Source organism: Hemiscyllium ocellatum, chromosome 1 (assembly GCF_020745735.1).
Source record: "Hemiscyllium ocellatum isolate sHemOce1 chromosome 1, sHemOce1.pat.X.cur, whole genome shotgun sequence".
Classification (NCBI taxonomy): Eukaryota; Metazoa; Chordata; class Chondrichthyes; order Orectolobiformes; family Hemiscylliidae; genus Hemiscyllium; species Hemiscyllium ocellatum.
Window position 1 is genome coordinate 145,447,322 of NC_083401.1, and position 12,460 is coordinate 145,459,781.

The window sequence follows — 12,460 nt, forward strand, 5'->3', positions numbered from 1 at the left end:
CCGCTTAAATGACCATAAAGAAGGAGAGTTCACCACTGCTACTGACAGGGCATTCCATGAACTCTCAACCCACTGTGTAAAGAATCTACCCCTAACATCTGTCCTATACCTACCACCCCTTAATTTAAAGCTGTGTCCCCTAGTAACACCTGACTCCATTAGCGGTAAAAGGTTCTCAGTGTCGACCCTATCTAAACCCCTAATCATCTTATACACCTCTATCAAATCTCCCCTAAACCTTCTCTTCTCTAATGAGAACAGCCCCAAGTGCCTCAGCCTTTCCTCATAAGATTTTCCTACCATTCCAGGCAACATCCTGGTAAACCTCCTCTGCACTCGTTCCAATGCCTCCACATCCTTCCTATAGTATGGCGACCAAAACTGCACACAATACTCCAGATGAGGCCGCACCAGAGTCTTATACAGTTGCAACATGACCTCAGGACTCCGGAACTCAATTCCTCTACCAATAAAGCCCAGTACACCATATGCCTTCCTCACAGCACTATTTACCTGGGTGGCAACTTTCAGAGATCTGTGTACATGGACACCAAGATCTCTCTGCTCATCCACACTACCAAGTAGCCTACCATTAGCCCAGTAATCCATCTTCTTGTTACATGGATAGGATAATTAGACAAAGTCTTTTCCCTGGGGTGGGAGAGGCCAGAACTAGAGGGCATAGGTTTAGAGTGAGAGGAGAAAGATATAAAAAAGACCTAAGGGGCAACATTTTCATGCAGAGGGTGGTATGTGTATGGAATGAGCTGCCAGAGGAAGTGGTGGAAGCTGGTAAAATTGCAACATTTAGGAGGCATTTGAATGGGTATATGAATAGGAAGGATTTGAAGGGGTATGGGCCGGTGCTGGCAGGTAGGACCAGATTGGGTTAGGATATCTGGACGGCATGGACTGGTTGGACTGAAGGGTCTATTTCCTTGCTGTACATTTCTATGACTCTAAATCAAAATAAGTCTTCTCCAATCCATTTTGTTATGCAAAATGCAATCCGTGTTATTTTTAACAATGTTTAGTTAACTGAATGCAAATCTGGTAACCCAATAATGGATGCGTTGCAGTACTTTGCAAAAATCAACCTCATATTGAATCCATAAACTAGCACTTAAAAGATACAATGATTGTGAAATGAATTTGTGCTGCAGAACCCTTTTACATCCAACTGAATGATGTGTCATGTCATACTGTTGGCCACAACACATTAATTTATGGTGTAATGGAGTGCCGCAAAAATGTTACTGCTTTATTTGACCAGATTCCATGAAATAAATCTGGTTGACATTATAAAACATTACATTGGCGAATGAAAGAAAGTACAGAAGAAAGGGAAGTGATGATTCACATGGTGTTATAAGATGCATATTTCTGTCATTTTTTTTAACTGTCTAATATTGGAATAAAAAATATTGTCAGACATAATTGTTACAAATTCATGGGTATTCTTCAAATCACTTCACTGAAGGGCGTGAACATCATCTTATTGGGATTTGCGTTTTGTAGCTGAGGATAATGAAAGATGTTGGCATTTAGTTAATGCTTTGCAAGTACAGGCTTCTTTGCCAGTGAGGGTTGATTACAGTGAACTCGATTAATTACATTTACAATTTCAGAGTCAATGTGGCAAAGGTTCGATGCTTGGCCAAGTGACTGCAACAAATGCTGCTATGTTGTGTGCTGGCTAATCTTCAGCTACTTAAGTGACTGAAATGCATGTAACCTGAGTCAAGAGGAAGACAAAGGCTTATGTATTGAGATGTGATAAATCAGTTGGGGTGCTTGAGAGTTACAAGCTAGCCAGGGAAGACCTAAAGAGAGAGTTAAGAAGGGCCAGGAGGCGACGAGAGAAATCATTGGCAAATAGGATCAAGGAAATCCCTAAGCTTTCTATAGCTATATCAGGAATAAAAAATGAATAGAGTCATAATAGAGTAAGATTAGGCCCAATCAAGAACAATAGTTGGAGGTTGTGCATGGAGTCAGAGGAGATACAGGAAGCGCTAAATGAATATTTTTCGTCTGTATTTACATTGTCTTTTTCTAATGTTGTCGAGGAGAGGCTGCGATACAGGCTACTAGACTAGATGAGACTGAGGTTTACAAGGAGGAGATCTTAGCAACTCTGGTAAGTGTAAAAATAGATACGTTCACTGGGTCTGATGGGATTTATCCTAGAATTCTCTGGGGAGCCAGGGACGAGATTGCAGAGCCTTTGACTTTGATCTTTATGTCGTCATTGCTGACAATAATAGTGCCAGAAGACTAGTAGATAGCAAATGTTGTTCCCTTGTTCAAGAATGGGAGTAGAAACAACTCTGGTAATTTCGCCCAGTGAGCCTTACTTCAGTTGTGGGTAAAGTGTTGGAAAGGGTTATAAGAGATAGGATTTGTAATCATCTAGTCAACACAGCTTTGTGAATGGTAGGTCATGCCTCACAAACCTTATTGAGTTCTTTGAGAAGATGACCAAACAGGTGGATGAGGGTAAAGCAGTTGATGTGATGTATATAGATTTCAGTAAGGCGTTTGATAAGGTTCTCCATGGTAAGCTATTACACAAAATACAGAGGCATGGGATTGAGGGTGATTTAGAGGTTTGGATCAGAAATTGGCTAGCTGAAAGAAGACAGAGGGTGATGGTTGATGGGAAATATTCATCCTGGAGTTCAGTTACTAGTGAGGTACTCAAGGATATGGTTTAGGTCCACTGTTATTTGTCATTTTTATAAATGACCTGGATGAGGGCATAGAAGGATGGGTTAGTAAATTTGTGGACGACTCTAAGATTAGATTACTTACAGTGTGGAAACAGACCCTTCAGCCCAACAAGTCCACAGCGACCCACCGAAGCGCAACACACCCAGACCCATTCCCCTACATTTACTCTTTCACCTAACACTACAGGCAATTTAGCATGGCCAACCCACCTAACCCATCTGTCCTTGGTCAAGAATGGGTCAATATCTGGGTCCAGCCCCTGTTTTGACTGCTAGAACACCTCTGGGAAAAATTCCAAGAGGCAGCCAGTTATGTGCCCATCTATGTAGACACTGTTCAATGAAAGGAAAGATGATATTTCCTTAAGGCTCCTGGCCAAATAAGAGGTGTGCAGCTCCAAAATTATGGCAGACCCACCACCAGAGATGACGTTGCCACTCTGGGAGGAAGTACATGAGGGAGTCATCTGACCCCAGGTGAAGGGGTTAGATTTCAATTTAAAAAAAGAACTAGTCTAACACTGCAGGTACTGGAGAGTTGCCTCCATGTACCTACTGTGCTTGGGCTTGACCATCAACTAGGGTTGGGTGGGGGAGATCCTCTCTGCTATTGGGAAAAACTTCAGAAATTCGTCCCAATTTCAACCTGAAACTTTCCCCCTGCCCTGACCTCTGTGTGGGACTGCAGATGTTCAGTGTATGAGCAGGAACCCCAGCCAGCATTATCATTAATTTCACACTATACCAAATTTGAAATACAATCAAAGTCGGCCCTGTTTATATGGTAGGGAAGAAATGAAATGATCTGTGGCTGATGTACTATGACTTTAACTGTAACAAGGACGTTGATCAGTTCATCAACTTCACCAACACATTCCACCCGACCTTAGGTTTATGTGGACTATCTCAGACACCTCCCTCCCCTTCCTGGACTTTTCCATCTCAATCAACGGTGAGAAACTCAACATGGACATCTTCTACAAACCCACTGACTCCCACAGCTACCTGGACTACATGTCTCCTGTAAAAACACTATCCCTTATTCCCAATTCCTCCGTTTCTGCTGGATTTGCTTCCGGGGGATCAGTTCCACAACAGAACACACCAGATGGCCTCCTTCTTCAAAGACCGCCATTTCCCCTCTCGTGGCCAATAATGCCCTCAAGCACATCTCATCCATTCCCGCACTTCTGCCCTCAAACCCCATCCTTCCAACAGCAACAAGGATAGAACACCCCCTCCCCCCTCCTCTTCGCCTTCTGCCCCACCAATCTCCTCATCCTCTGCCATTTCTGCCACCTACAAATGGACCCCACCACCAGAAATATATTTCCCTTGCCACCCCATCTGCATTTCGTAAAGACCATTCCCTCTGCGACTGTCTTGTCAATTCCATATGCCCCACCAACTTACCCTCCCCTCCCGGCATCTTCCCCTGCCATCGTAGGAATTGGAAAACCTGTGCCTGTGCCCACACCTCCCCCCCTCACCTCTGCCCCAAATAAGCATTCCACAGCCATCAGAGATTTACCTGCACTTTCACACCCGTCACTTACTGTATCTGTTGCTTCCGATGTGGTCTCCTCTAAATTGGGGAGACAGGACGCCTACTTGCAGGACACTTTAGATAACATCTCTGGGACACCCGCACCAAGCAACCCCACTGCCCCATGGCTGAACACTTTAACTCCACCAAGGAAATATAGGTCCTGGGCCGCCTCAATCGCTAAACTCTACCACTCAACGCTTGGAGGAAAATGCCTCATCTTCCACTGGGATCAATGTGGATTTCACCAGTTCATTTCCCCTCGTCCCACCTTATCCCAATTCCAATCTTCCAACTTGGCACCACTCTCATAACCTGTCCTTCCCACCTATCCGATCTATCCTCCTCTCCAAACTATCATCATTACCCCCACCTTCATCTACCTATCGCACTCTCAGCTTACTTACCCCAACCCCATCTACCTCTCACTACCCCCTTGGCCACAAGCCTCATTCCTGATGATGGGCTTTTGTCCAAAGCGTCAATTTTCTTGTTCCTTTAATGCTGCCTGACTTGCTGTGCTTTTCCTGCACCACACTCTCGACTAGATCTCCACCATCTGCAGTACTCACTCTCTCCTCCTTAAACTGCAGTATGTCATCATCCTTTTAAATGAAGATATGCAAAACAAAACTAAAAAAGAAAACACTGTTGGGCCACTGAGAAGCTGCCAATTGTAATATTGCCCAAAGAATTTCTTTCCTCTTTAAATACTTATTCATACATTATAAGCAACAAAGAATTGTTGTTGCATTTCAGTTGAATAAGTTTTGTCTGGTGAAGCCTTGGCATTATCGTGTGCAAGTCTCATCTTGTTTGGATTATAAAAAAAGCTAAGGTCAGTTTTCCAGTTCATAAATGAAAGAGTAAGAATATACAACAGCATTTGTTTTGTTGCAAAAACATCAGGATCTAAGCAACTGGATCACATACTTGTGTAATCTGAACCACAACCATAATAACTGGCATCAGAACAAAACGTCTTGGACTTTATTGCATAATACTAGTTAAGAAAACTGTCAATTATACAGTTATGTTAGTCACCCATTTTATAGACTGAATGCAGTCCAAGCTTTTAAAATAATCAAACAATTAATATAGGACATGCAGTGGCTAATTCATGGAAGAGCCAGTAAAATGCGCCAAAGATATGATTTCAAGACAGATGAGGATTATCAGATCAGCCATGATCCCATTGAATGGCAGAGCAGACTCGATGGGCTGAATGGCCTGTTCTGCTCCTATCCCTTATGGTTTTACAAGAGATATCCAAGAAAGTTTAAAAACTAATGCAATAACAATTGTTGTTTAATAAAAGGAGAGGTTAGCTAAACCTTGATTTGGTTGAAGCATTCAAATATCATTCTAATACATTCCTTGTTCACTGAGGAAATGGCTTTTGATGTATCCCAAAAGGGAAATTAAACTATTTCATGTTTTTCGCAGCTAACACTGCTGTAAGAGGAAACAAAGATAGATGGAAGAACAGGTAGTGGTGAGGAAGTAGGGAGGCTGGAGAAGGACTTGGACAGGCTAAGTGAGTGGGCAAAGAAGTGGCAGATGGATTACATTATGGGAGACTTGAGATTATGCACATTGATAGGAAGAATAGTGGCAAAGACGATCTTATAAACAGAGAAAGACTTCAGAAATCTGAAGTACAAAAGACTTAGGAGTCCTGCTTGAGGATTCCTTTAAGGTTAACATGCAGGTTAAGTTGGCACTTAGGAAGACAAATGTAATATTAACATGCATTTCAAGAAAGCTAGAGTTCAAGAGCAGAGATGTCTTTCTGAGGCTGTATAACGCTCTGGCCAGTCTGCATTTGGAAAATCACAAACAGTTTTGGGCCCCGTATCGAAGGAAGAATGTGATGGCTTTGGAAGGCGTCCAGAGGAACTTTACAAGAATGATCCTGGGAATGAAGGGCTTGCCAGATAATGATCAGTTGAGGATTCAGGGACCATAGTTGATAAAATTTAGAAGGATGAGGGAGAGATCTCATTGAAACTTACAGATGAATGAGAAGTCTGGATAGAGTGGAGCTGGAGAAGATGTTTTCATTAATAGGAGAGCTTAGGAGCCAAAGGAGTCTCCAGAGTGAAGTGATGATCCTTCAGAACAGAATTTCTGAAGGGAAAATTTTTTCAACGAGAATGTGGTGCATCTGTGGAAATTATTGCCACAAAAAGCTGTGGAGGTCTTGTCATTGAGTGTCTTTAGGTTCTTGATTAGTTATAGGATTAAGGGTGGAAGGGAGAAGACATGGGGTTGAGAAACATATCAGCCATGATCAAGTGATGGAGCAGACTCAGTTGGCTAAATAGCCTAATTTGTTCCTATATTTTATGCTCTTATGGTCTCACCACAGTTTAATATGATGCTCACAGCTCATCAGGTAGCTATGATGCACCATCCTTTATCTTGGTTGGGATTTGAAGGCGCTACATTGTCCGGTGTGGCAAAAGAAAGCCACCTGATAGTCTAATTAATACAGCACCTTGACTTTAACAAACAAAACTTATTGCATGATAGTTATTCAGTATATGTTGCATTGGTATGGTAAACATTGCTGCTGAGACTATGGGAGAGACAATTACGTTAGTTCTTACTTCTTTGAAATCCCTACTCAAGACAATGTGACATCTGAATATTGAATGCTGCCTAATGTACTCCTCAAAACTGACCCTTCAGCCCTTACACTGTTGTACAATGAATACAACCAGCTACATTGGCTGTACAATCTAATGCTTTGCTCATTAATTTGAATTGTGAGAGGGAAACCATAAACTGGAGGCACAACAGTTGTGAACTAGAGGGTTAATCACAAAGAGTTAGTGAGTAGAAAGTATCGGCTTTTCTTTAGGGATAAGGTGAGCTCAAGAAAATGAGGACTAAATATGGTAATTAGTTTCATCAGGCCAATTTCCTCCAAAGAGAGTGACCAATTTGTCCTATTGCAGTTTGAGAGTTTCCTCAGAGTTATGTCCACTCTACCATTACAACTTTGCCAGAAATGTGACAGAATCACTGTTTCTGCACATTATTGGGGCAAATGCCAAACCAGCATGGAAGTGACAGTGGAATGTGGGTTCTGGAGAAATGCTGGTGTTTGCCCAGCTCTACAACCAGGAATAGTTTCACTTCATGGTTCAGATTTAACAGTAGATGGAATTTGTGAGCTAGGCCTCCTGAGGCTCTGTATGGAGAACTATTTGTAAAGCTTTTCTGATTTTCCATAAGGTTTTTCATAATGTGTTGCTGCCCTTTGCCAATACTGTGCCTCAGAATGTTGTTTCTCCTTTCCTTATAATCATGAAGCACATGATCTTTTAAATGGATATAGAGTCATAGAGTCAAAGAGATGTACAGCATGGAAACAGACCCTTCAGTCCAACTCATCCATGCCGACCAGATATCTGAACCTAATCCAGTCTCATTTGCTAGCAGTTGGTCCATATCCCTTTAAACCCTTCCTATTCACTGACCCACCCTGATGCCTTTTAAATATTGTAATTGTATTGGACTCCAACACTTCTTCTGGCAGCTCATTCCAAACATACACCAACCTCTGCATGAAAAAGTTGCCCCTTAGGTCCCTTATAAATTTTTCCCTTTGCACCCTAAACCTATGCCCTCTGGTTTTGAACACTCCCACCCCAGGGAAAATACCTCGGCTATTTACTTACCCATGCCCTTCATGATTTTATAAACCTCTATAAGGTCACTCCTCAGCCTTGAATGCTCTAGGGAAAACAGTCCCAGCCTATTCAGCCTTTCCCTATAGATAAAATTCTCCAATCCTGGCAACATCCTTGTAAATCCTTTCTTAACTGTTTCAAGTTTCACAACATTCTTCTGATAAGATGGCGATCAGAATTGCACATAATATTCCAAAAGTAACCTAACCAGCCACAACATGACTTCCCAGCTCCTGTACTCAATGCTCTGACCAATAAAGACAAGCATACCAAACTCCTCCTTCACTACCCTATCTACCTGCGACTCCACTTTCAAGGAACTATGAACTTGCACTCCAAGGTCTCATCGTTCAGCAACACTGCCCAAGACCTTACCATTAAGTGTATAAGTATATAGCACTGCTCTGATTTGCCTTTCCAAAATGTAGCACCTCACATTTATCTAAATTAAACTCCATCTGCCATTCCTCAGTGCATTGGCCCATCTGATCAAGATCGCATTTACACTGGAGTAATCTTCTCTGCTGTTCACTACACCTCCAATTTGGTGTCATCTGCAAACTTACTAACTGTACCTCCTACATTCACATCCAAATCATTTACATAAATGATGAAAAGCTGTGTACCCAGCACCAATTTTTGTGGCAAATCACAGGTCACAGGCCTCCAATCTGAAACAATTTAAAAATAAACAAAATTGACCATTTGGAATGTGTTCACATATCCAACGTTGGATTTAAAAATTTCTGCTCACTTTATTTGAAGCCTGTTAATTTTCTTCAATTCTGTATTTACTATCAAAGTTATAAAATATGTTCATATTATCTGTGTTTCTTATATGTTGGCAATTTATTATCATTAATATTAAATTTAAAGTCATATCCTTAGCTTTCAGTAAACAAGAACTACTATGAAGAATAACAAAATTAGTTAGTTGTTCAGAAAATAAAAAGTACTGGAAATCACAGCAGGTCATGCAACATCCGTGGAGAGAGAGCAAGCTAATGTTTTTAGACTAGAAATTACTTTCCAAATTATTCTCCTTGTTGGATGCATCACTCATTAGTATCACTTACTGGGAGTTTAAACGTGTACATACATGAATTTTTAGCTTCATGAAATGACCAAATTACCTGTGGCTCATTGCTTTTCAATGTCTCAGTTACACTGTCGATGCTGCTGCAGCTGGTGTCACTCATTTCTTCACAGTATTGCCTTTTCTTCAAATGTTTCTGGTGCCTATTAAATAAAACCTGCATACATCATTGAAGCTCCAGTTAAGATTAATGATGATCTGATCAAGTTTTTAAAAGAAACGTTGAAAGGATTCAGGTTGCAAAAATGGAAGTGTCATTTAATGGAGGCAACTGGGTCTCACCTACTGGCTGGCGAGCCAATGATAACTCCCTTGTTGCCTCCTTTAGGGAAGCATGCTGCATGAAGTGCCACTCAAGTACTCAACTGGAAGGGTTGGGCTTTCCCCAGGATCGAGAACCAGATGCGGAGGGTTAGGGGAGGGGTGAAAGCTCGGACTGTCAAGGGCTACAGGACAAGCAGAGGCCAGCTATTGAACAACAGTGTCACAGAAGAGTGTTGGTTGGAGACAGTACAGCATCTATCGGGCGTGGGCGGCACGGTGGCACAGTGGTTAGCACTGCTGCCTCACAGCGCCTGTAGACCCGGGTTCAATTCCCGACTCAGGCGACTGACTGTGTGGAGTTTGCACATTCTCCCCGTGTCTGCGTGGGTTTCCTCCGGGTGCTCCGGTTTCCTCCCACAGTCACAAAGATGTGCGGGTCAGGTGAATTGGCCATGCTAAATTGCCCATAGTGTTAGGTAAGGGGTAAATATAGGGGTATGGGTGGGTTGCGCTTCGGCGGGTCGGTGTGGACTTGTTGGGCCGAAGGGCCTGTTTCCACACTGTAAGTCTAATCTATCCAACACCAAACTTCAATGCTGATTCCAGGCCATAGCTGAGTGAGAGTCATTGGTGAGCCATGTTCACATCCAATATGGTGCCTTAGGTGGAAGGGGTAACTCTTGGCTGGCCCCTCACCTCTGAATGCTGGGTTCCTTCTTCAGGCAGAGTGCATTTAAGTGAGGGAATTCCTCACAGTTTCCCTGTCAGCCCCCTCACTTCCTCCACCTGCTGCTAGAAAGCTGCAAACACGACCACATGGGTTTGTTTGTCGCTGTGTGGCGAGCCGTCTTACATCCACCATCAGCAGCAGGTTGAGGTCCTTAACTACACACTAATTGACCACTTACGCGTACGGATGGCCACTTCAATTGGCAACAAGACATGGAGGCCATTCATGGGCCTTTGAACTACGACAGAGAGCATGAAAATCCTATCTATGATTTTCTCAGTGTCAGTAAAGTACCAAGAATGAAATGTCACAATTTTAATATTTGCTGCAGCCCATTTAAGAGTTAAACCAGGAAGCAATGGAACAAAGCTTTTTTTTTAATAATTCTATGAAGCAGTCCTGCAGTTGGGCAATGTTAGTCACTTTGTGTGAGCTTCAAACTTGCACAGTCTCAATACCATTTTCTGTCTGTGGAACAACATGTCAACAAACACAAATGAATACAAATACGAATAAACCATACATTACAATCTAGTTACTCCTTCTGAGACACCGCGCTGGCCAGAGAACAATGGCAGTTGATACTTAGGGAAATTCCACTGTATTATTGTCTAATCTGTATGCCCAAACTGTTATGGCATTTCTGTTTAGCATTTACGAACAGATAGGCAACACGTTGAGCTATTTACTTTGCACCTACATTTGCAACTAGATGCAAAGTCATAATTCATGTGTACTTCACAACTATCTTTATCAAGGTAGAAGATGCAGCCAAAATTGTGATGAAACATAGTTGAAACACTGGGTGGGCTAACAATTGGAAAATGGAACCGTTACAAAGGATAATGATACTGCCATCAGGATTGGATGGGACCCATTGGAGGATACAGGGAGACATAAGGGTGTAAGTTTTGGAGTTACTAGTCATCAACTAGCTTTGGACTCAGTCGAGCGAAGGTTCACTTATCTTGGTCCCAGGGATAAGTGAGTTGCTGTATGATGAGATGTTGAGTAAATTCAGTTTATATTTGCTGGAATTTAGATGATCTAATTGAAACATTTAGTATTATGAAGGGCTTGACAGGGTAGATACTGACACATTATTTCCCTCAGATAGGAAATCTAGAAAATGGGGACACAGTTTCGGGATAAGGAACCTATCATTTAGGACTGAAATAAAGGGACATGTGGGTTGTGTGATTTTGGAATTCTCTACCATAGAGGATCATCCATGCACCATTGTTGAATATATTTGAAACTGGAAAAGACAGGATTTTAGGCTGTGAGGGAATCAAAGGATATGGGAGTGGTGGGAAAGTGTTGTTGAAGCCAAAGATAGCCCAAGCCAAACCAGAATCATATTAAATGTTAGAGCAGACTTGATGAACCACATGATCTTCTTCCATTCCTGTTGATGTCCTTATACTTGTTAGATACAGGGATGGTGCCAAGGGGACTAAAGAAATGCAAATGTTATTCCCTTGTCTGAAAAATGGTGTAAGGATAAGCCCAGCAACTACAAGGCAATCGGCATCTATTTGTTTTTCAGATTTAATGAAATGGATTGAATTTCTTGATGAATTGACAGGTAAGGTAGATTAGGGTTATTATGTGATTATGTGGTGTATAAGGATCCCGAGAGATAAAATGTCATTTGATAGGCTTATCAAGAAAACTGAAGCACTTGTAATAAAAAGGATTGTAATAACATAGGTATGAAATTGGCTGAGCAACAGGAAATATTAGTTGTAAACAATTATTTTTTAGACTGGAGGAAGGTATACAGCATTTTCTATGGTCACTATAATGATCTCTGCTTTTCCTAATGTGCACTAATGCCCTAGACTTGGGTCTACAGGGCATAATAGTAAAATTTGCAAATGACACACAACTTGAAAGTATGTTGAGGAAGATGGCAATCAACTTCGAGAGGACATAAACAGACTGGTGGAATGGAAAAGTATGTAGCTGATTAAATTTAATGCTGAGAATTGTGAAGTAATACATTCTGATTGGGGAAAATGGTGAGAAAAACTGGGGCAAAAACATTAAAGGAGGTACAGCAGCAGGTGAACCTGGGGGTATCTGTGCACAGATTGTTGAAGGTGATAAGGCAGGTTAAGAATAGTTTAAAATGTTTGTCCTTATAAACATAAGCATAGAGTGGAAAAGCAAACTATGAGGAACTTTTATAAAGCCCTGATTTTGCCTCATGCGTCCACACTATGGGAAGGCAGAGAAGGCATACGAAAGAGTGTAGGAAAGATTGATAGGAACATTCCCATGAATCAGGGACTTCAGTTATAAATGGGAAAGCTGGTGGGAGAGCCTTTAGCTTTCTGGATTCTACTTGTTAGAATTCCCTTCCTAAATCTCTCTCACTCGGTCATA

At 41.8% G+C, this 12,460-nt stretch overlaps 1 protein-coding gene across 2 annotated transcripts in view; it reads right to left on the reverse strand.

Annotated features, from left to right (window-relative positions):
* Positions 1-12,460, reverse strand: part of egf (epidermal growth factor) — a 152,799-nt gene that overhangs the window by 15,711 nt on the left and 124,628 nt on the right. For both annotated transcript variants that reach the window (XM_060826670.1, XM_060826662.1), the window contains exon 20: positions 9,113-9,218. In XM_060826670.1, the coding sequence (XP_060682653.1) occupies positions 9,113-9,218 (106 nt within the window). The remainder of the gene's footprint in view (positions 1-9,112; positions 9,219-12,460) is intronic.